Source organism: Xiphophorus couchianus, chromosome 14, assembly GCF_001444195.1.
Source record: "Xiphophorus couchianus chromosome 14, X_couchianus-1.0, whole genome shotgun sequence".
Lineage (NCBI taxonomy): Eukaryota > Metazoa > Chordata > Actinopteri > Cyprinodontiformes > Poeciliidae > Xiphophorus > Xiphophorus couchianus.
This window is the reverse complement of record NC_040241.1, coordinates 8,022,081-8,047,407: the sequence shown is the minus strand read 5'-3', so window position 1 is coordinate 8,047,407 and position 25,327 is coordinate 8,022,081. Positions and strand designations below refer to the sequence as shown.

The 25,327-nt window shown below is 39.9% G+C and overlaps 1 protein-coding gene and 1 long non-coding RNA gene across 3 annotated transcripts; one reads left to right on the top strand and one right to left on the bottom strand.

Annotated features, from left to right (window-relative positions):
* Positions 1–6,587: 6,587 nt before the first annotated feature.
* On the bottom strand, positions 6,588–25,160 carry gc2 (guanylyl cyclase 2). 2 transcript variants are annotated; one of them, XM_028037279.1, is made up of 26 exons: positions 24,978–25,160; positions 23,839–24,280; positions 23,591–23,719; positions 23,320–23,499; positions 23,035–23,152; positions 21,951–22,252; positions 21,166–21,297; positions 20,951–21,054; positions 20,098–20,216; positions 19,549–19,633; positions 19,323–19,419; positions 18,831–18,953; positions 18,455–18,535; positions 17,293–17,469; positions 17,043–17,199; positions 16,414–16,563; positions 15,377–15,525; positions 15,085–15,248; positions 14,671–14,863; positions 14,411–14,585; positions 14,174–14,272; positions 13,640–13,734; positions 13,466–13,551; positions 9,660–9,760; positions 7,559–7,582; positions 7,314–7,426 (listed from the first exon to the last, which is right to left on the bottom strand). In XM_028037279.1, the coding sequence occupies exons 2-24, from the start codon at positions 24,223–24,225 to the stop codon at positions 9,661–9,663; spliced, it is 3,402 nt and encodes a 1,133-aa protein (XP_027893080.1). In that variant the 5' UTR covers positions 24,226–24,280; positions 24,978–25,160; the 3' UTR covers positions 7,314–7,426; positions 7,559–7,582; position 9,660. The 2 variants fall into 2 exon arrangements, with proteins under 2 accessions (XP_027893079.1, XP_027893080.1); XM_028037278.1 differs by lacking the exon at positions 9,660–9,760 and having other exon boundaries at positions 6,588–7,426.
* On the top strand, positions 12,295–13,068 carry LOC114156783 (uncharacterized). Its single transcript, XR_003598016.1, has 2 exons — positions 12,295–12,495; positions 12,587–13,068. It is a non-coding gene; the product is annotated as an uncharacterized LOC114156783 (long non-coding RNA).
* Positions 25,161–25,327: the final 167 nt, after the last annotated feature.

Below are 25,327 nucleotides of genomic sequence, written 5' to 3'. Positions count from 1 at the left end.
CGGTTCCCCCCAGGATTTCAAAAATGATGTAAATTGGGGTGATTGACTATAATGAACATTGTCCTCAAGAAAGGTTGTATTAATTTCTAGAAAATTGAATTTGCAAACGGTTCAGATTAGAGAAACATAATGTCAGGTGAGAGTTGCTCTCCACAGGTTGCTCTCCTCACGTTGCTCTCCACAGGTTGCTCTCCACAGGTTGCTCTCCACAAGTTGCTCTCCACAGGTTGCTCTCCACGGGTTGCTCTCCACAGGTTGCCCTTTGTCACCAGTGTCTAGATGCAGTCAAGGTTTTGATGGGATCCCTTTTAGTGGCCTTAGCGTCGCGTCTCTGTTTTTTTGCAGATGTGACGATTTCCTATTGGCTTCAACAGCTGTGAGCATATAAACTTTGTTGTAGGCCTAACAAGGCGAATGCCTGAACTGGAAAAGGAGTGGCCCTTGCTGGCCCGTGCTGGCCCTTGGTGGCCCTGCCCATTGAGATTTCTGGCTCCCCACAAGACAGATTATGAAGATACTTTGAACTAACCAATAGCATACAAAGCTAATGCTGATGTTACACCAGTGAGTCACTAAGGAGAGTCTTGAAGCTCAGCACAGATGGACAGAGTACAGAAAAGATGTTGCAGTTTTTTTTCCAAATAATCATGTAAGTTAACTAATGTTGTTGTATCCACAAAATGTTGGCTAGATGATGACTAGTTAATTAATGCCAATATATCATGAAATGCCTGTTAACATGAATATTAATGTTGCTGTTAACCCATGTAATATTTCTTGATAGATAGTTGTTGCCAGGAATAAACCCAGTTCTCTTTATTTTCTTTGCAAAAGTTGTTCTCACTGTTGCTTTTGATATATTTAAAAGAAATGTTTATTATCACAATAGATGGAGCAAAGAGTCGGAGAGGAGACAACAGACCAGAGGCCAGCAGCAGGACCATGATGTAGGATCTTCTGTTACCTGAGAATAATTTGCTTAAGACAAGCAAATTATTACTTATTAATAATTTGTTTATTACTAAGATAAGTAATAAGCAAATTATTACTTACATTAGTAATAATCTGCTTATTACTAAGATAAGTAATAAGCAAATTATTACTTACCTTAGTAATAATCTGCTTATTACTAAGATAAGTAGTAAGCAAATTATTACTTATCATACAGATAAGTAATAATTTGCTTATTCCCTAATTTTCACACCTCACCCATACAAACATAATACCAACACAATGCTTATGACCCACACAAATACAGGCTAGAAGTGCACAAATGTAGACACGTTGTGTGTCTGACCCACACAAAGCCAAACACACACAATGCGACACAGCCACACACACACAAGCATATATTCCTAATACATAGCCTATTTCTTACAAATTACACTAAATTATAAAAATAGTCAAATAAACCTTACCTAGTAGATATGAACTCTCCTCTTGCCGGTTCTCAGGCTCAGATTCTGTCTGTGACACCCAGAGGAGGTGAAATGATCCCATACGCTGCATTTCTTTTCTTTTTGTAAATATTTCTGACAAAATGTAACTGTCTAAAAGTCTGTTACACTAATTTTTTTGTTAAATTTTTAGCTTCACATTTAGATATGGAAAAAGTGTGAGTCACAAAAAAACCCCAAGCAGTTTTGAATCTGAACTCAGATCCAGAACCGCACAGCATTCTGGGAGATGTAGGTTGAGGCATGACTTCAGCAGTCCTTCCTCACTCTCTCTTTGGTTACCTAGCAACTTAGTCATTCTTTGGTTACCTAGCAACGACCTTTTGTGTAACTTGCACAGCAGCAGTTTCAGGTTTGGCCACTGTGCCTCGTAACTGGAAAAACAAATTAAAAAACAAACATGTGGAGTTAAAACTGGATAAAATAGGACATTTCACGCCACCAGTTTGGTTGTATTTTGGATAATTAAAACAAAACACTAATAAATAATCAATCAATTTTGATGTTATGACAGTTCATTGTAAATACATTGACAAGTAGGAAAGGGGCAGGACATTATAAGATGTATCTTCTACCTGCTCCTTTTCGAACAGAAAATTTTTTATTTTATTTTCTTTTTGATTGTTTTAAAGTCTGTTCGAAATAAATAAATAAAATAAATATTCACAATTACTGACAGACTGATGTGAAATACTTTTACTGCTATGAGTTTTTCAGCTTTATTGTCCAGCTTACATTCAATAGAGAGCTAAAAAACTCGTTTCCTTCCCTTGTGAAGTGACGTTTACATACTGTACGTAGCACTTGCTTAGTCTGATTTAATGTCACACAGAAGGGAAATGCATGTTTCATTTTATGTAATATCGTCAAATACAATATGTCCTTGGAATTTATGCGACATAATTGAATACTTTAATTATTTAATTAATAATTGTAAGCCTTTCTTACGTGTACATGGTACTTTCTGCTATAATGTAAGGCCTTCGTGAGGTTTTTCTATGTATGCTATATCTCGTTGTGAAATATCTGAAGTGTTATATATATTTTTCTTTAGGACAGAAAAGCGCCACAGACCCATGATATAAACAGAAACTTTCCGTAAGTCGGAAAGAAAGAAAACATGCATCCAAGTTATTTGGACTATTTCTGAGTTATGATGGCGTGGTGAGTCATCTGACAGGTTTGATTGTGTCTCTTTTGTGTTGGTTTTCTGAATGGTTGAGATGTGCAGTTCCATCTCAACCTTACACAGACAGACGTAGACATGCAGCGTATAAATCGATTTTCAATCAAACGTTTTGCACCAAAGAGTTAAGAATAAACACTGAGGCTCTTTACATGTGTATTTGAAATGTTAAATTGACATTTGTGACTGTGTACGATACAGACCAGCAAATATTGCAGTAAGTATATTGCGAGGGAACACAAAAATGGAAAGTTCATTTCATCTGTTGGTTTATTTTTGTTAGAGACATTTTTGTGATGTCTAGTTCCTAATTGGGTAATTGGATCACATATTTTCTTTTTCCAGTGTTCATTTTCTTATTCTAAAAAAAAAAGATGCCACACTTAATCACCCTGTTTCAATTTTCTAGTAAAATCCACCAGATTTCTAATGGGCTCTTTGCACCTGCCGCTCTGACGTCACATCCGCATGTGCAAATACGGCTCATTTTTTTCCTTTTGAGTGACCATGACCGCAAGGAAAGATAAACCCGTATTTCAAAGGCAATTTAAGCAATACCATGAACACTGTTGTGTTCCACGGTGCACAGCGTCTTCTAAATATAACAGTCGTTTAAGTTTTCATGGATTTCCAAGCGATCCTGACTTACAAAGATGATGGCTTGTCAATATACGTCGCGACAACTTCAAGCTAACATCGCATAGCAAAGTTTGCAGCCTTCACTTCCCTCCGGATCAGTTTCATCAGCCTAAAACTCCTGGCGGGAGAAGAATGGTTAAAAAAAGGAGCCGTCCCTGTGCTATTTCAATGGAACAACTTCTGTGTTCAGCCTGGAAGAGCCAGTGTATGGGAAAGAGTGAGCAGACCAGAGCCGGACAGCGGCGCAACTGATCCATCTGTGGAATGCACGTATGCAGATCACGATTATTGCTCTATCCCAGAACCAGCTGGCCTGGACATGGTAATAAATGAAAACCAGAAATTAAAAGAAGAAATAAAAGCCAGATCGAAGAACTGAAAATCCATTCTACCTTCGGATTACAAAGGTTCGCAGGGTCTGATGATGACATCCAATTTTACACGAGGTAAGCATCCACACCGCAACAAACCTTTTTCTTTTTAAAATTTGTGTTACTCGCCCCACCTCTGGTTTCTTAATTAAATATGTCTGAACTCAAAAATACAATAAACAAAAATTATGGGGCTTCTCGTGCTTCCTCATGCTTCGGAAGCAAAAAGCCCGAACCGTAATCTCCCCCGTTACTTGGTCTCTGTTTGACACTAACGACAAAAAACACACATTAAAGCAATAAACTTAAAAATGAATACAAAATAACGTAAGAACATTGTCCGTTAGAAAGAATAAGAATGTTTAGATATTTAAATAGTACAATTGTATTTAGTAAAATGTCCAAGAATATTACCTATTAGCATAAGCTAAAGCTAATGTTAGCCACGAAGTTTAAAGAACTTTAAAGTAAGACTCACCTTCATATCCATGAATGTATGACGATATGTACATCTTAAAACCTTTTTCCAGTTTGCTTGATGGGGCTTTAGATCCCGCCTTACAAATACGATGTACATCGTTAATTGTTAGCTTTAGCAAGCCCTGCAAACACCGACTGTAAAATGACATCTTTAATAGACCGGACAAAAATGAGCCCCTTTTCCCCGAACGCGGAAGCTGAGGTGCAAAGAGCCCATTAAAATGTAGACTCATTTCAGAGTTCTTGAGACACTGCCCCCTAGTGTGCTGGGAGAGAAACTGGCATCATGCTAAACAGTGGATATGAGGTGATTTCCCACATTATCCATTATTAGTCGTTATCGTGAGTTAAAATTTTCACGAAAATAAAATGTTTGTTCTTTGTGGCACATCTGGATCTTATTTTGAAGGGATATGTAAACGTTAGCATAACGAACGCGCTGGCGTTAGGGCAGCGGTCGCCACGAGATGAGTGGAGTTGTAAGTCTTAAGTCTGGTTCACACAATTTAAGGATTGTAGGCCGATTTTCCAAACTTCTGTGACCACGCAGGACACTAGCCGATGCAATGTTTCCACGTTTCTTGTCGAGGACTCCACTTTCAGACGACAGATTCATTCACAGAGAAGGCGAGCAACACCTCGTCACACCGAACAAATGTTAAGAGTTTTAACACGAAGGAAGTAGAACGTGTTTTAACTTAGTGCATTTTAGAGGGTCAGCAAACTGCTTTGCGTGAATTGGTAAAAAAAAAAAAAAAAAGTACTATTTTACGGAGTTACTTTTTGTAGGCTTGGCAGCAGGAAGTGTTTTCCAGCCAGCATGTGATTGGCTCTTGATTTGATTTTGCTTTACCTCTATGATCAATTTTGGTATAACTGAAAAAAACCACAAAATATTTTTTTGTCTGATGATAGCCAGCAAACTGATGGTTATATTTGTTTAATATTGTAAGTAGTCTTTAATCTTTTTCTGTTTGTTATAATGTTTTTCACCAATTTGTACGTTTGCTTGATGTTCAGCAGAATCACGTTTGTGGTGAAACATACTTGTAGACAGGATGACTGAATGAGAAGATCAACAGAAGAAAAGTGTCATGTCTCACTTGCAGCAGTCTTTTTTCTCCCCCCTTTTTTTTGCAATGAGGGCCACCGATGTGTCTCCAAGCAACAACTCACCTTCATAGGATTTATCCAGGTCTCTTTTGTCCAATTCATCGACCAGCTTATTCTATATCACTATAAAATAACCCACCCTTGTGTTAATTTCCCTCCCCCTCCAAGCAATGTCCCTTTGACATCTGGCTAACCATGTAAATCCTGCGGTACACAGCCATAATCTGCAGCTCTATGCTTCTGCCATATGTCATCTGCCAATGGGAGCAAATATCAGAAGCGCATCTGCAATAACCGATGGTCTAGACTTTGGTCAAAGGCAGACATTTTCTGAACATTTCTATATAAAAGAGACATTTCTCATTACAAATTTATCCCAAATCTCAGGACTCGGTAGCAGAATGTAAAAGTGTCTATTTTATGAATGCACATTAAGTATACATTTTCTGCTCTTGTCTTTAGATGTGAACATTTTATTTCTTCTAGCCAATGAATTCTCTTTCTGACTAAATAACTGGAGCTCATCCAACTAGACATGACATTGCTCTATGTCATAGGGATTCAAGCCAACACATGAAGCATTGCTGTAATGTGACAGAACGTGCATTAATTCAAACACGTTTCATGTATAGGAAAGAACGCGGTAAGCTGGCGGTCAGTTACAAAATTTTAAATATACAATTACACACATGAACAATGGATGAAGAGGGATAATCCTGCAGGACGCTCAGAACACCATCTGCGAAGAGCAAAGGCTCGGTTCGGTCTTGTGGAGCCACAAGAGGGCGCTGTGGGTCTCTCTAGGAGTGAGACGTGTGTTGTTGGAAGAGTTTGCAATTTTACAAACAGTAAATTCTGTCGCTTTTTCACACAACCTGCATGCACAGTTGAGTCTCTTGATGTTATTCCTTCATTTCTGATCAAATGCAGCATTTGAGATGACATCCGATCAATAACCCTGTGATATGAATAATGTAAACATTACACTGCAAAACACATTAGTGTTTCACCTCAAACAAAACAATCGCCATTTAACTCCATCGTTCATTATGGATTTCTCCAAAGGAGTCTTTCAAAATTCGAAGCCAAAAGGCCATTTAAACTAGTTCACATCTGACACGTTTGTGCTTAAAGCCAATTAAACACTGAGCGTCTCTTTTTTTCTTGTTTTTCTTATTAATATTTTGATATCACATTCCTCACATTGTGTGATTTCATATTTTTGTTCCGTTTGAAAAGCAACAAGCAAACCTTGCAATATTACACAGATAGCAGTAAGATTTAAATATTCCTGTTTTCTACATTGAGTTTTATTCTGCTTCATGATTATTATATTTTTTGTTTGTTTGTTTGTTTTTTTGTTAGTACAAATGAACACAAGCAATTAGAACATTTTTACTAACTGACAGAAAAGACTGTAAACATTGTCTGAGTCTTGAATGCCTATGTATGTCTGTTCTCCTCTATTTAAGCCCAAATCTTTTGGGATTTTACTTATTTATTTGTACATTGAAGAAGACAGAGCACCAAAGAGCTTTCCTTCCTAGTAAATGTCCTTCCAGAAGAGGAGCCAAGGTGACGGAGACGAAAGAGAGAGATAAGCCGCGTTCCTCTGCTGCTGACCGAGACTTTCTGCAGATCCCGTCTTTGCCGACTCATCACTTGTCAGCCTCCATAGATCGTTCTCCATTCAGGCGTCATCTCTGCAGCTCAAGCCACTGATACTCACAGACAGCGACGCAAACATGCACTTTCCAAGGTGCAGGCGGACACGTTAATGACGACTAGAGATAATTTTTCCATTCGCTATTGCGCCTCCTTTAGCACAGCGCCCCTATGCGTCACATGTAGTACATACCCACTTTTTGCGCCGCTGCCCACAGAAATTTACTCAAACGCTCTGGCCGCTATAAACCCCAAGCAACACTTTTACTACCCTCCTTCTCTCTCTCTCTCTCTCGAGTTGGACGCTCATTTTCAGAGTTCTCTATCACTGTAGCTTTGTGGAGGCGGTGCTCTTGAGTTGTCTCTAGACAAAGTCAGTCACTCAGTGGTGCGTCAGCATGACATTGTGGTCGTCTTCGGGCACGTAAAGCTGCGTCACAACGCGGACGTGAGAGATCTTCTTTACTGCCTTGTGAAACACCTGCTTCATGTCCCTGTTTTCAGCCAATGACATCCTGAGTGAGAGAAACAGAAGCTGTGAGAAGGAGCTGACGTGGATGACGGAGGGAGAAAATTAGAATCGGTTCGGGTCATAAAAAATTGGAAAGGAACAGTTCTATGTTTTTAAGGAAAAATATTGTATTTACTTTGAAGCGTCGAAAGATCTGCACCTACAGAAAGAACAAGAGAGAGGTAAAGGAAAGAACAGTGAGCTAAGCTTTAAGCAGAAATATTTCTTCTTCCTTGCAAACAGCCAAAAAACAGTTGAGTTGAAAGCATTTTTTCCCCTTAGTAGAAAGTGTTAGTTTAAAAAAAAAAAAGCTAACAAACGCACAGGAAAATTATATGTATCTTGTGCTCTCTCAAACATCGTCAAAAAATCTGGAGCCATTTCTTTCATCAAAAAAACCAAAAACATGGAGAAGATTAAAAGTACAAGATCAAGCCCCCAGAGCAAGCAATTCCGGTCCCCAAGGACTAATGCCATGCCGGTTTAAGTTTTGATCTTGCCTGAAAACTAGATATAGATAAAAAGGTTATTTTGAGACTCCAGTACACCTTGGTAACATGTGGAGGAGGTACAAAGCGAATATATAAACCAGCTGGACACCAAACCAACAGGACCAGAACCGCCAGCTTCTGGTCTAACAACTACTATCTACGTAAACTATTTCTAGAGCATAAAGAAACACTCAACAAACACCAAAACATGCTTAAAAAGTCAGCCCTTCCAATATTTACCTTCTACACGAAGGTAAATATAGAGGGAGAATCAAATTTTCACTCAGTGTCTACTCTTTAAAGTCAAAGGATCACACACAAAAAAGGGGAACACACAGCAAAGGACGTCTGAGTACATCACCATGAAATCTTAGCTGCCCCTTATAAGGGGTTTCAAAGAAACTCCCAAGTTTCCAGCTTGTCATGTTGAAGAAATGCCTGATTTATGTTTGAGGTTGATGAACATAGAATACAACACAATGAGCACAGAAGAAGTATAGAAATTTAAACGGTATATATCAGATATGGGGATTATCAGATTTCCATATCCATGAAAAACAGATCTTTCATCAAGTCATCACTGCCATGTCTGCAGTAGGCAGATGTCAGGACCATTTCTTTATGAAGAATCAGACAGACAGACGATCTCATGGGAAAAGTCAAGCCAACAGACCAGGGCTGGTTTATGAGAACTTCAGCAAACCTCATCAAACCTTTGAAAGTAGCCTGAGTACTTTTGTGTAATTTTTTATTGATTAGTTTTTTTGGGGGGGAAATTTGGCACCGTAGATTCTCTATCTTTCAGTAGAACATTGTCAAATGGACCATGTGAAGCATCCCCTTGCAATGTAACTATACAATTGTGGAATATCTGTATAGCGTTGATGGCTATGAAAGTTTAAAAGCTTTGACTGGTTTAGAAGGCTGAAATTCATTCTGAAACCAGCCCAAATCTGACGAGCCATTAACATGACTGGTCCATGCAAATTTCTTGCTGATTCTTTAAACTGGAATTGCTCTGACTGCTCTCCACTGCAGACTGATAGTGGCAAACTATTATTTCAAAGACACATCATGACTTTTCCCATCAACCTAGTCAGCAACAACACGTTGCTGCCGTCGAATGAAAAACATGCTGAATTGATCATTTTGAAGGTGTGAAGAACATTTAGTACACGTTTTCAAGTGACAGCAGCAATGTGGTGAGCACTTTAAAAGACTTGTAAAGTAGAAGAACTGAGTTTTTTATGAACAAAAAAGAGAAGCTTTTATTTTAATCCCACGGACAAAGTCCCCACAATCCTCACATGAACTGTCTTCAGATGCCACTGCTTTTAATAGCATTAAATTACATACTGATACAACACAGGTTAAAGTCCAATAAGAAATTTTGTCAACAACTTAAGTCAAGCGCAGATAATAAGGCACAGTCAGTAAATGTGCAACTGCAACAAACATCTGATCTATTCCTTAGAGGGAAAAACAGTTGGATGTTTGAAAGGTTTCTAAATTTAAAATGTATTCAAAAATATTGAATAATAACTAATTTTAACTAATATATACATATTGTCAAAGCCAATGTTTCTCACCAAACTTGGAATGGGTTGTGTTAAAGACCAATCATGTCTAAATAAATTGTGGTAACACCTTGAAGACAGTTCATCCCCAAACTATGTTTGCCAAAGGACGAGTCACGTTGCCAACCAAGCCAGTAATGTTATACATTTTTATAATGCATAACATTACCTCAGTTTTTCTTCTTTGCAAGTTGTTCCTGCTGTTGTTTCTCGGCTTTCCGTTTCTTGTACTGGGCTATCTCGGCCATCTGCAGCCCATGGGCCATTTGCCTGTTGAGACGAAGCGAACACCGTGATCACAGCACACACACACACTCACGTTCTGCAGTCCTGCAATGGCATGTTTCTCTCTAAAAAAAGAAATCTTAGCCATTCATTGTTTTTTCTTTTTTGCTATCCAATAGGTCCACCATTTTAAAGAGAAGTGACTAAAAGGTAGGTTCCTTGGAGACAAATTTTATTAGAAAGTCTGTAAAGGACTTTACAAGGTTTGACCCAATGCAAGTTTTCTCCTTAAAGGTGTTTCTTCACATAGCAGCAAAATTCCTTCAAAATTTTCAACACAATTCTTCTAAGAATTCTAAGACAACCTAAAGATTTGCCCATGAGTCCATTGATTGAGGAAATGGAAGAGTACTATTAGTGCAGTGGTTCCAATTAATCCTTTCCAAGGTACTACAAACTGATGTTAGGTCTGCCAACAGTTCCTCCTGAATAAAATATTAAAACTCATATCCCATCACCACTATGGACCTCTGGATACAATATAGCAATTACACAGTATTTTGAGGTGTAGAACGTAATTTGGACAATTACTACTTGTATTCTGCCAGTCCAGGACTTTCTGTTTCCTCTTGTTTGAATTTACTCCTGGAAAGATGGCTGAAGATCTGTATCCCGTAGACAGAGGGTCTCAAACTGTAGTCCTCGAGTTTGACACTCAACTTTTAGACAAGTCTCTTGTCCACCACACTTGAATTAAATGGTAAAACTACCTCACTAGAATGCAGTGCCCTAGACCGCAGGTGTCAAACTCCAGTCCTCGAGAGCCACTGCCCTGCAACTTTTAGATGTGCCTCTGCTGCACCACACCTGAATAGAATAATTAGGTCATTAGAAAGGCTCTGGAGAACTGATCTATACAAGAAGGAGGTAATTAAGCCATTTCATTCCAGTGTTTTGTACCTGTGGCACATATAAAAACTGCAGGACAGCGGCCCTTGAGGACTGGAGTTTGACACCCCTGCCCTAGACTGTCTGAAGTGACCAAGCCTTATGCACCATCATTTACTTTCAAATAGCCTTCACTTGCATGTGACAAGTTACTAATCTTCAACTTCTTCATACAGAAAGCCCAGCATTGTCTTCAACTTCATTAATTGCTCAAAGTGTCTCTTATATGAACTCAAATTACTGTTTCAGCCATTGGAGACCAAGGAGCTCCAATGTACTCAGCTCCTTGAGTACATTGGAGCAATGTAAGAGCATGCACAGATGATTACTGGAAGAACAACCCGTCACCAACTCCTTAAACAACTACAGTATGTCTAGTAACTCATGTGGTACAGAAGGATTCTGTCAGATTACCCACGAAGAGAGGCAAGGTTGACTCAGTGTCAGGGTTTATATTGTGGTCAACTTCTCCGCTTAACTGTGGCCCAGTGGAAGGAGGAGTCATCTTGCGATCCAAAAGTGATAGGTTGATTCCAGCTTCCTTCTCTCAAATGTAGATATTCCCCTGAGAAAGGTCCTTTATCCCAAGTTGCCTACCAATCAGACCAATGAAATACATTGGGAGGTTCTTGGATCATGAATAAACTCAATTCTCCCTGTTTTTGACAAGATAATGTCCATCAAAACACTCCCCTGCTCTGTCACCAAATATCCAGAGCTCCTGATCATCTAGTTTGTTTGAACCTCATCAGAAAATAGTGATGGTAGGCTTTGTTGGCCCCCACTTACATTCAGATACTCTCCACATTAGTCCACATGTCCTTCCAGTGGCTTGAGTTGGTGAACTTACCTCCACAGTCTTGTCCTCAAATCAATTCCATGTTCAAAGTCTCAAGAGCCAGTTGAGCTGGCTTTAGGATCTGATAAGGATGGCTCCTGGATGCCTCCCTGGTGAGGTTTTTCCAGGCACATACCACCAGGAGAAAATTCAGAGGAAAGCCCAGGGACTGTTTCTCGACTAGCCTGGTAAGGTTTTAGGATTTCCCTGGAGGAGCTGGCACAAAGTGAGCCAGCAGATGTTGAGTGGAGGAGAACCAGCTTATGACTGCGGACTCTGGTAACACTGGCAATGAGGAGCAACCACCAACAGAAAATTTAGTTGATTTTTATCTACTTCGGACACTTGGCATTGGATTTGCTAGGGTAAATTGAAAACCCCGTCAAGAAGAGACCCAAAAAACTTGTGGCTGCAGATTACGGATTGCTGTGAATACAGTGTGTGCATGCAAACATTGACCTAAACTCTGTTTCAAATCAAGGATGATAGTATTGTAGAGTAATGTGAACTAATTTGAAACAAAAGTTGGAAATAATATACAGAATTGTCACATTTATGGAGACTGTGCTGTTTCTTTGTAGCCTTTCTTTGAATGTTGCGTTTTCCCTATTGTGTGCATGTGTGTGGAGCTGTCTTCTTAAAGTCAATTGTTTGTACAAAGATATTATTAGAACATGTGTCTGTAACTGCAGTATGGTTGATTACAACACCTAAAACATGTACTGTACTTTACATAAAGTGTATAATAAAACCAGAACCATTGTATCAAAGTGATGGTGTGGATGCTTTTTGTTATGTTCCGGGGTTCTCTGGTTCTCTTGGTGGGGTTTTCCTGTGCGCCTTTTCCACCTCTTTCCACCAGATGGCGACAGGTTCCGGTTGGAGTGCGGTGGTGTCATCATCATCCTCAGCTGTCATCGATTACCCTCATCAGCGGAGCATACTTTAGGAGTTGTCCGCCAGTCCAGCGTCGCCTGAGTGTTTGCCAGTCACGGTACGTCTGAGCCCCCTTGAGCCCTGTCTCTGTGTTCCTTGTTGCCTTGAGCCTTCCAGTGATTCTCTTTGTGTTTCTCTGTTGCCTTCAGGTGATCCCTTTGACACTCTGGACCCGCTGATTAGATCCTGGCAGTTTTCCTGGTTTCAGAACCTCCCTCGTGACGCCGTGGAAAGTACCCACTGGTTGCCCGAGTTCCCAGACTCACCTCTCCGTTGTTTTGCAAGTATTGCCTGGATCCCACGGCTGGCGGTCGAACCACTCCTCTGTGTCTCCGTTGCACCCGAGCCTACCTGTCCGTTCTTCGCCGCACTCCTCCGTTGTTCCTGGACCCACTAAGAGACCGAGACCCTGGACATAATCAGTTACCCTTCAAGATTCAGACCCAACCACCACAAGTAAGAACAACCTGCGTTTGATCTGAGATTTCCATGTTCCCACGACCCCTGAACTCACCAGTCTGCTCTTTCCCCTCGCAGTGAACCACTGCTGCCCGTAACCGTTGATTCCCTGGACCAGACCACTTTGCCACACTCTGATAATTGTGTAATCTTAATAAAGCACTTAAACTGATTCCTACTCTCCTGTCTTGTGTTCTGCATGTGGGCTAGAAACCTTAAACCCATCATGACACTTTTCTTGTTTACTGTACAATATTTTTTAATTTCTAATGAAACATTGCATCATCTTAATCTGTTTATAAAACTGTAAACAATATGATATACCCTCGTAAGATTTCAGATGGGAAGAACAAGTTCAGGCAAGGACCAGTATGAAAGTGGCTGATTTTGAACTTGAATGAAGAACTGATAAGGTTACTTGTAGGCAGTTATTCAAAACCAGTGCAGGACTCAGAATCTGGAGAGGACTTTGACCAGGGTGGAAAAATTCTAGCTATATAAGGAGGTGGGGGAAAGAAAAAGAGCAGAAAGACAAACACGAGGAGGGGATGGAAGAAACTCATCCCTACCCTGACTTAAGTTCTGGAGGAACCGGCAGAGGTTTGGTGAATCCATCTCTCCCTGTAAGCCAGTATGTTTCTTCTATTCCTTTTCCCTGAAGAAGAGGTAGAAACAAAAAATAATTTCTTCAAGCTTCTAGCCATACAGGTGAAATTATCTTTTTATTCGCTGAAGATTTATACTTTGACTTCTGTACGACCCCTCAACTGAAGCTTGTAGCCAAGATTGAGTTCCTGCAGGACCTTTACTGTACTCTGATGGACATGAATCCTGTAGGCTATCATAAGAAAAAAAAATTATCAAAACATCCTAGATTACCTAACCAAAAAAGTGTAACAAAGAAAACAATCTGGAAAAAGCCCAAGTAAAATGCTTTCCGTCGGGTCAGAAAACCTATAGGTAAAGTGACACCTACATGCAGATTGCAAACCTTAAGAAAACTGCAAAGACTTCAAATCCAAAGTTTGTGCTCAATATCAAGAGATTACAGTTAAAAAAAAAATACATTGGGATTTTATTGACTAAAATCAAAAATCTGAAAAATTACATCATTTCAAAGCCATTTTTAGATTTTTTTGTACCTTTTTATTGTACTTAAATCTGGAAATGTTTGGTTTCTGCATAAAAAGACTTAATCAATAGATCGGAAAATATGTGCCAGTTTCTTTAATTAGAACTTTATCCACAAACTTGTTCTCTGACTTGTGTGAACGTACGCATTCCACTGGACTCCATTCGAGAAGCGGTGGTCACCGTGTCCCCAAACAAACAGTAGCGAGGCATGGTGAGACCCACTACGCCTGCTACGCACGGACCTGCAACACACCACAGATCCAAAGTCAAATTTCTCCCGTTGAAGAACAAAACATTTGGTGTACATATGGATCTTCGGTGTCTGGCTGAATGTCGATCGAAAGTCGGAGAACTCGACTTAAACTCCATTCTTTACTCACCTGTGTGGAGTCCTATTCGTATTCTGACAGGAACGTCTGGCATGTGCCTCATTTTGAAGGTTCCCACAGCGCTGAGGATGTCCAGAGACATGTTGGAAATTTCTGCAGCATGGCGGTTGCCGTTGGGGACGGGAACACCCGACGCCACCATGTAGGCATCGCCGATAGTCTCCACCTTGAGAAGGCGGTGAGAAAATAAGCACCAATTTCAACCACCTAATGTTACCTCTTGGACACAAGATTAGCTAGAAAAGTGGAACCTTGTAGACATCGTGGTTTCCTATAATGGCGTCGAACAGCGTGTAAAGGTCGTTGAGGAGGTCGACTACCTCGATAGGTTCACTGTTGGCTGAGATGGTGGTGAAGCCAACGATGTCGCTAAAATAGAGCGACACGTTGTCGAAATATTCCGGCTCCACTACCGCTCCCACCATCAAAGCCTCCGCCACTGATCTGGAGGGGTGAAAAGAAACTTTCAAATAAGTTTGCATAACCCAGGCCGAACTAAAAGTGCACTTTAAATGGACAATTGAGAGCGCTAACAAATCTTCAACGGTTTTCTGACAGATTTATCAGTATTGTTTTCGTCTTTATCCTTCATTTTACCTTAAAAAAAATATAAAATTAGCATTCCACGCATGTTTCCTTGTTCATTCATATGACTGGTAACGTACGGGGGAAGCATCTGTGTCAGCAGCTTCTCTGTCTTCTGCTTTTCTATCTCAAGCTCCTCCGTTCGCTCTCTGATCAGCTCCTCCAGGTTAGAAGAGTACTGCTCGAGCATCCTCAGCATCGAGTCTATGATGTTGGTCTTCTTCCCTTTGTTGATGTTTTTGAACTGAAAGGACCAGAAGCGCATGAATATCCAACAGAATTTGTTTAAAAAGTGTACTTTTAAGTAGATTTTGTTAGAATTAACATGAAAATATTCAGGCGCAACTTGATTGGAAATAAAAAAAGAATGACCTGGTCAAATATGTCCTCAAAGGTCGGCCTCTTGTCGGGCTGTTCGGTCCAGCATTGTTTCATCAGCTGGATGCACTCCATAGGAGCGTAATCTGGACTGACCACCGGACGGCACAGAGGTGGAGGCTTACGAAGCTTTTCTAATATTTCTGAGGACGTAAAACAGGAGCTTAGCAGGGTTCTCCTCTTTCAAATGATGCTAAAATCTGAACAGCAGACTTGAGTCTAATACTAGACGTTGGAGATCATTTATTTTCCCACAATTTAAGGTTGTTTGAAGTACTTTTGAATTGTCTTAGAAATAAATCAGTGATTTAATAATGATTTGACGTGAGAGAATGCAATGTTGTGGAGTTTTATCACTTTTACAATAGATACCCATTAACGTATGTAAAATTTTTTAAAGAAGCAAAACTGCCTATGTGTTGTTTGTTACACATGATCCATCTTGTTTATGGATATGTTATAAGAAAATAGCAGATTTATTTTTCATTATTTCATTATCCAGAGCCTCAAAAAAAACTTATAGAACATAGCAAATAGAACGATTTTAGCAATATCTATCATCAAACAGTATTTTCTTCTTTTTTTTTTTACAAACTATATTTTCAAAATATGTGAATACAATTTTTTTTTTTGCTTGAAATTCTCTTGCCGCCCCATAAGTTATGCCACCTTGGGTGGTGAGTCATATCTGCTAATGGGAATGTCCAAAAATGAACAGCATACCTCATAAAATTTACTGTTTCTGATCTGATTTCCTTTTGCGAAAGTGAGCTGACCCAGTAAAATAAGATGATGAGTATCGAAAAGTACTCAACACACCTTTATTTAAAAAAACAAACTTGTTTAAAAAAAAACAAACATTTTTAACACTATATATTTTTATGTATCTGAAAACTATATATCTTATTTATTTCCATTTTTCTGATCTAACTGACAAATATTCTAACCCGTTTAGCTGATTTTAAAATGTTTGATATCTTGTGCCTTCCGTCATCAGCAGTACAACCAATTTTGCAAATGAGTTGTCTTGCCTGCGTCAGCCAGGTCCAGCATGCAGAACGGAGGCCCTCTGATCACGACCTCCTGCATTATGATAGCAAAGCTGTAAACGTCACTGGGGAGAGTGCCGTGGAGTCCCGGATGAGTGGCTCTCAGGATCTCTGGAGCCGTCCACAGTAACTCTTCAACAAAAAAGTGATTTAATGTCCTACTGTTGCTACAGTTTGAGAAATTATCTGCTACAGTGGGACCACAAGGTCCACTTTTCACAGCGTGAACCCTACAGAAATTAATTTTAAACACTGCAGGGTTGCAGAATGAGCAGCTTTCAGAAAGAAATCAGAATCAATGCTTCTCTATTTCACAAATCTATGAAACGCCTGGTCAAAACCTAAACCACAATTCAGTGTAAGCAAAAGATTGGTAAGATTGATGTATATTATCTTTTTTATATAATTAGAGTACCTTTTTCAGAAGTTATAACAAAGTTTTCCCTGGAAGAACAAGGAGAACGTGTTTGCCATATTTCCATTGCTTTTGTTAGGGTCAACAATGTATTTTGTGTTCTAATGAATACACCTTCCCCAAAAGTAAGTAAACTGTCCAGATCCTGAAATGAAATAAATAAGTAAAAACTCTGAAAAAGCTTTGTATCTGTTACCTTCTGGACGCGATTCAACGAAGGGGAACCGTTGTGACTCCAGAACCTCATTGTAGCCGTAGTCTGTCACTTTAAGGACAAAACGTCCGTCCACCACGCAGTTACGAGACTTCAGACGGGTGTGACACACGCCACGATGATGAAGGTACTTCATACCCTTTAAAATTGAAAAAAGAAAGTAGGTGCAGTTTCGTCGACTTCTCTGTTTGAAATTTTGTCTTCCACCTAAATTCCCCGCATTGCCGTTTACCTTAATGAGGTCCAGCAGCAGAGACGATTTAAACATCCAGTCGAGTTTGACGTCGTCGTTCAGCAGCAGGTCCTCCAGGCTTCCTCTGGAGCAAAACTCGGTGACGATGGCGAACACACCGCAGTCATGGAAGAAGCCCAGGAAAGGATTGACGTTCTCGTGACGCATGTCGTTCATCTGCAGGAACAAGGCAGCACAAACCCACTCGTGTAGTTTCGCAAAACGTTGGGTTTTAATTAGCCTTCCTACGCAGTTCCGCTCGATTTTAATCTCATTTCACTGCTTTGTTTGAGATTTCTCCGACTGACCTAGATTTCTTCGGCAGTTTGAACCGGGCAATGACGTCAATTTCCTACTGCGTTAGCGCCATTGCTAGCCTACTGTAGCAATGGCGCCGAAGGTGGTGAACGAAGCCATTGAGTGAGTGTTGGCCAGGCTTTCAAATATTAAATTGACGTTAAAAGCTGCCTACTTCTGCTTGGCACTTATTTCTTCGCAGTCTGAGATGAATGTCAACAGCACAGGCAATTTCCAGTAAGTTTCATAGAGTTGAACTGGCGCATTATGTCAAGGCGAAACGTTAGTGATGGGGTAAAATTCAAAACTCAACAGAGTCCACACATGCAGGAAGAAATCCGTTTTATCATAGGTGGTGTAAATATAGCCTACTCAATTTTGAAATCATGAAATATTCTGATTTATACCAATGAAATATATGAATATAGTTTATTCAGGTATTCAGCACTTCTAAATCAACATACCTCAGTCCTTGCAGCCTTTCTAGCAAAGAAATGTTTATCTACATGTCAAATGTCCTATACAACCCCCCCCAGAAAACTTACTAAGCCCGGTGTTTGGGTGGTAGGGCAGTCATTCATCCAGCAGCCCGTTGTGTTTTTGAGTTTAAAAATGTTTAAAGTTGACAGGAAATTTTAAAATATCAATTGATAATTCTGTGTTATTGAAAGATTGGAAGATTAACAACTGAACACCAACTATAAAGTCTTTAAAAAATGCTAATATTTTAAAAAGACTTAAATAAAGAAGCAATGCTTAGCCTGGTGGCCCGCCAGGCTTATAATACACTTTGGGAAACCCTGCAGTATACTGCTTTAGAAAAAAATTGTTATGTTCTTTTGTATCTCTCATTATTTTCACATACCAATTCAAAAACATCGCTGGTTTTAGGGTTAATTCTTCGAAACCTGCCATCAGGTAGCCTCTTCAGCCACGCCCAGTCACCCTGATCAGGAGAAAGAGTGTGGAATTAAAACTCCCCTCAATGTTTCACACACTAACTTTATTCTTTTTATATATGTACCTAGTTTAGATTTAGGCAAAACAGATTAAATACTCTGAGCTATGAAAGGGACAGACAATATAATATAGCATTTAAGTGAGGTTGCTCTTCATAGATCAAGACGTCTCAAAACTGTCATCTTACTGCGCTGATGGTCATGCTAAATTTACCACTTATGTTTTCCAACTGAAAGTGATGATGTCATGTTCTTAATCTGGGATAGATCTAGAAATCTGACCTCAAAAATGACAACGTTTGAATTCTCGTATGTGGCCGGAGACTGGGAGGAGGCGGGTGTGTTGAGGCTGCGCTCAGACGTGCTCCGGCCACCGCTAGTCCTGCTGTCATCTAGGCTCAGCTTCTGTGGATAGCAAATTGTTACCGGTTTAGAAAAGTATCAGGAGTAACAAAGTGCGAGTGCATGGGTTTAAATCAGTGCTTCTCAAATCCAGTCCTGAGGCCCCCCTGCTCTGCATGTTTTAGATGTACTTCTATTCCAGAACAGCCGATTCAAATGATTGCATGACCATCAAGTACTGCAGAAACCTGTTAATCACCAAAATATTCAATCCAGGTGGGTGGCAGAAGGGAAACACCTAAAACATGCAAGGCAGGGTGGCGTGGAATTGAGAAACGCTGGTTTAAATAGTACAAAAAACATTATTTAACAATAATTTTGGGGGGATTTGTGATGGGAAAATAGTGTTTTCATGACAGCATAATGGCTGACCTTGTTACTAAGTGACGGGTTAATAAATGTGACGTCTTGGAGAGTAAGCAGGATCTTGTTGGGACCTCTGACCATTCGAATCTGATTGACGCGTCGCCTTATAGGGAGTCGGTGAAAAAAAAAGTTAAAAACTTGTTTATGTTTTGTTGTTTTTACCTGTTAAAGATTCCTAAAATTCAGATTCACTTTAGCTTTAGATTAATAGTTTCTATAGGTGATCTCGTACTTGATGCAGTACAGGAGAGCCACTGCGAAGACAGAAGCAGCAATAGAACCAAAGAACATGCTGAAAGTCAAGAGCAGATCCACTCCTGGAAAAGAAAAGAAAAACAGAGAGAACAAATTTTAACCTATAATGCTATCCAAAAAACGTTTTATTTTGTGAAAGGAATTCTGAAAAATTCATGTGCGCTGTGCAGCATACAAATTCATTTAAAAGTAGATCAATTAACATCAGCAGTGGGGGTGACTGTGGCTCTATGGTAGAATAGTCGTCTTGCGATCGGAAGGTTGTAGGTTCGATTCCAGCTTCCTCCTGCCACATGTCGATGTGCCTCTGGGCAAGGCACTTAACCCCAAATTGCCTACTGATCTGCGTATCGGTGTATAAATGTGTGCGTGTTTGTGAGTGCGACTGAGTGAATGTGACTCTAGTGTAAAGCGCTTTGAGTGGTCAAAAATGACTGGAAAAGCGCTATATAAGTTCAGTCCATTTCCATTTTTAGCAGATCCTAAATATATACACCCCGAATAAATATTTTGTGGTTTTTCTCACCTCCTGAGCAGATGACCCCGGGTGTAAACCAGCAGGCAGCATCCCTCCTGGGCCCATAGCCTTGTGGGAAGTGAATGTCTCGACCCAGGAAGCGAACCATGCTGATCTCCATGTCGATCCTGCCATTGATTAGTGAGATCAGTGGTTAATTGAAGAGGGTGTAGTTTATTAGGCTGTTCTTTTTCAGCAAATTGTTAAAATATGAGAGACAGCTAAATTCTGAGCTGGAGGAAAGATGCCATGCTCCGTATAATATTAGATCACCTGGAAAATAATATACAGTGGCGTCTCCAAAGGGGGTTACAGGGGAGGCCATGGGCCCTCTTAATAAATGCTGGTCACCCCACTGGCCTCCTCAGAGAATAATATTAGCATCATAGAAAGCCATACACCTACTTCTTCAATGAAGACATAAATATAAAACCCAATAAAAAAATTAATGCAAAATAAATATTATTTTAGCTGTGCTCCCTAAATGTTTTGCTAGCCTGGTCTGGCCACCCTTATAAAAAGTTTCTTGGGACGACACTGATAATGTAAACAAAAATTACTTAATTTTGATTACTTTTGGCTACTACTACAGGTCATAGAACGCAGGCAACTTATTGTATAATTCATTTCCTGGACTTTGCTTTGTACACTGGTGTTCAGTTCACGTTGTATTGTTTACTCAAACAAAAAGGTCAAGGCTAGAAAACTTTAGAAAAGAAGGCCCACACAATTAACACTTCCATACCAAACTTTACATTTAACTCAGTCAGTCAGGCAAGGGACTTTCTTATTCATTTGTTATTTATCTTGGTGGAGCAAACTCTTTGTTGCTCATTGGAAATCATAAAACACAGAGACCTACTTGTATGTTGGCATGAGATTCAAGGTAGATCCATCTGTGTCCAGGATGAGGTAGTCCAGCTGAACGGCTCCAGAGCTGCTGGTTTTGATACGGTGACTAAAGCCCTGTGAATTAACGAAATGTAAAATCCTATAACCTCTCTTTATCTACCTCATGTTATGCTGAAATTAGAAAAAAGTGGTTTGGTGTTATGGACTTCTTGGGTCTATCTGTACCTGGAAATCCAAATTGCGTATATGTTGTGCCAGGTTTCCTCCAGACATCCATACCCCGGACTGACGAACGCGATGCACTGCATGAGCCATGAACAGAATAGAGTTGTAGATGGTTCCAAACAGAGGGGATACCTGGACCACAAAGAGAGATGTCAGCTTTACTTATTGTTCTTAAGACAAACTAACCCTATGAGCCTCGTTTTGAATCGTAGGGTGTTTTCACACCTAATAGTCCTGTAGACTCGGTTCGATTGAGGACCAAAATTGCAACATCTTTTACATTTCCAGATGGTGCGGTTCACTTTCACACTGCACTGTCAAAATGATCCAAACCACTTTGCCTGTGGTGACTCTGCACCAAGAACTACTGAAGGAAAAAGAAATGAGAAATTTACCTTCTTCGCAAAATGTAAAGAAAAATGGAGTGGTGTCAGATTTTAGTGGTTGTAGGATTTCTCTTTTGTTTTTGGTAAAGGACCCCAAGCCATTTCTCCCACTAGCTCGAGACCCGCGTCTTTGATTTGGTTCCATTCACCCAAAATTCCCTGTTCTATAGTCCGCTTCCTGCATTTGGAGCAGTCTACGGTCTACTTGCATCCACATATGCATTCGAACCACACCATAGTTCACTTTAATTGAACCGAGATCTCAGTTTTTAGGCATTTTTGTTCCACATCGGAGCTAGATTGCGCATTCACACCTCCCCAAATGAACCGGACTTTGTAGGCAAATGAACTAGAGTTTGATTAAAGCAAACCGTACAGGGCTGGTATCAATTGATGTACCTGTTGGGGTTTCAACGTTCTTGCCACCTCTCCTCTCTCCATAGCTTCTCTGTAGGCGTCATAGAATGACACCTGGGGGGAGTCGATGGTGATAGTCAACATGGCATCGTAGGCCCGCAGCAGTTTGCTGTTGTTCTTCACAGTAGGGTAGGTTGCATTAATGTATGGCAGGCTGTAGAGCAAAGTGTCATAAGGTACAAACACGAAGGAGCCGTCGATCATCTGCATGTCGTAGGCTGTTTCCAAGAGGAGCTTCTGGGCCAAACCGCCGATGAGTACCGAGTGCATGCAGAGGATCACAGCTAGGACAGAAAAAGACGACTGGCCTCAGAGACTGCCTGAAGGTGTCTAAAATGTCTTTTATAAGATTAGGCATGCTTTTGGTCAACATTACTATATAAAATATGTGGAACATAATAAAACTATTAGAATATAGTTTATGGTTAAATGATAAATTTATTTATATTTTCTTGCTGGTGTATGAATCTTAACACTAATAATTGCAATGAACATGAAACATTGGCATGAAGTGAATTTTTATGACTAACTCATGACAACTAGTTTGATTCACAGAATTGTAATTTTACAACCAAACAGAGAAAGTACTGTACATCAGAGTAACCCTGTTGAATGAATAACCACAGTAACCTCATTGATGCTACAATGTTATCTCACTGAATTATAGTGCTTCCAAACAAAGATATTAACAAGTTAAAGGTGGATTAGGCTTTCCATGGATTGCTGTTTGATACGGTTCTGGTTTGTATCCAAACTACAAATCTCTTAGGCAACATTTCTGCTTAATATCTGCTCGTCTCTTGACTCGCCATACAGACCTCAATCTTACAATCTTACATTGGCACTGGAGACTTTCATTCCTCCTTTCTTGGAGTTTGAATTGAAATTATTATTATTATTATTTATTTGACATATTTCTTAACTACAGATCTGGAAATTTACATGACTAAAGTGAGGCACAAGTTGGGAAAGGTGTAAGAGAAATGTAATTTGCCTTTTCAGGAATAGTTTGTTCCTAGTCCAATGAACATCCCAAACTCTTTCCAACAAGAGCCATCAGTTTTACCTCGTATTTCCTTCATCTTGCGGACCTTGGCCAGGGTTCGCCTAATGCCATGAGGTGTGTTTTCCATAAAACTGACAAATCTGACGTTCATCCCATGGCTTCTTAAAGAGTCCGCCACCTAGACATGACATAAAAGATTTGGCATAATATGTCTGCACATACTGGTAAAAAGCTGAAGCAAGTTTGGCTTTGTCACCTATAATGCAGCTTTCTACTTTTACATACAACTTTAAATTGTTGGTCTTCTACGTAGAGTGAAAATTGACAAAAGACAAACATTCAGACCTTGGTTGCTGTATCCACCCAGATGTCATCAGAAGAAGAGATGATGCCAATGTGAGCCCACCTGAAGTAGGTCATGACACTGTGCAGCACTGCGGTGGGTCTCGCCATAGATCGGGCAAACGTTGGATGGCTACGGACATCATCTAACTCATAGCCCACACAAGCCCAAGGAAATATTGCCTTATAGACGAGAGCATAGAGAAGAAAATATAGTAGCTTCTTTAACAACTGTTCTAGTTAAGAAAAGACAACTTCTGTGGACAATAGTTACTTTGTTCCAGCCTTTGCTCAGCATCGAAGCAGCATCACAATATCCAAGGTTGACTGGTCCAATGTAACCAGAGGCCTTTGTGTGGAAACCCACAAATGCCTCCAGTGCCCTGGATGTTTCACAAGGCTCCTAAACAGAAATATTCAATCAACAAATTGATATCTAAACCTAAGTTGACACAAGAAAACCAATGAAATAACCAAGAACTTTAAAACATCCAATTGTTAAAGAAAGGACTTTCACTCTACCTGCAGCACGGCATAGCCAAACGTAGCAGCGTAGGACAGCGAGGGGTCTCTGTTGATGCGATTTACCGCCAGCTGTGCCGCAACATTTGGAAGTGCCTTGGCAAAGAGCCGGTCACACCCCCACGGTCCAACCACTCCGACCCGAAACAAGACTGCATGCGCTTGGCAGGGCAGTATGCACAGAACAGTAAGGAGGGTGAGGAGGATCCTCAAAAGACCATTTCCATGCAGTCTGAGAAGACTTGAAGGTTGTGGAAGGAAAGAGCAGGGACATGGGGATGAAGAAGATGATGTCGGTGTGTGATGATGATGGAACGGGGCGACATTGGGTGTCTGCTGTTTCCATGTTGGAAGTAAGGGGATGAAGTCATGTTGTAGCTGAAGCATCTCAAAACATTCAGTCCCCTGGAGTTCAGTAGAATCTGGATAAAGAAGGTCTCCCCTGCAGTAAGGAATGGAGAAAAAACATATTGTAGAAAAGTTTATGCGTACTCATCAATTTTGGAATTTTTATTCCAAAATTGCAATTTTCTTACAGCAATTCTCTTGCCAAAGGTGAAATTGATTGATACATAGTTGGTTGCCTTGTGTTGCCAAGGCTTTTAAGCCTAGGTAAATTGTTACTAACAGGGTTAAAGTGAGAGTTTTTGAAAAGCCTGTCAAGAAGCTAAATATGAACTGATTTGATTAATTCCGGAATCAGCTTGAATTGGGATGAGATTCAACAACATTCAGCCAGCTAGTTTTAAAATACCAGAGCATAATGTGACTACCGCTGTGCTTTATTGGTGGTACAATCTTTTATTTTATTTTGTTGGGTTTTTTAAAATCCAATATTGATTCCACCAAACAAGGTTCCTAATCAATAAAAATGAATCATAAAATCTTTCAGGAAGCATGTTGTGCTTGCCTGGAGTTACTGCAGGTAAGCACAGTTATATACTGTATAAAAAGCAAAGCAAACAGCTCCGTGATAAGTGTTATTTAAATATAAGGAAGTTGTGATTAGTTTTTGCAAACCTATTGCAAATACTTATCACACGCTTAGCCAACTATCCCATCGTTTTTTCTTAATTTCCTTCACTTTATCTATTCCTATTTATATTGCGGGTGTCATAAATACATGTAAAATATCTTACCATATACTGAAGAGACGGACTGTTGTTTTGTTTCTCAAAGGCAAATCTTCTGACCCCAATGACCAACTTAAGAAGCAATTTCATTGTTTCTTCTTTTCAGACATAAAAATCTTTAATTACAGTTGGTCCACTCAGCACTAGTCTAACATTATTAACCTAACAGGTTCTCTACATTTTGACTAACCAAACCTCTAAGTCCGTATGAGACGACCTGCACTGAGTGTACGACCTGTCCTACCAGATTATGTCAAATCCAATCAGAATCTTTAGAGATAATCATTTACATCAATGTCATCATAATACTCTCTTTTACTGTAGCTTTTATGAATTGTTCTTTGTTAGGATGGATT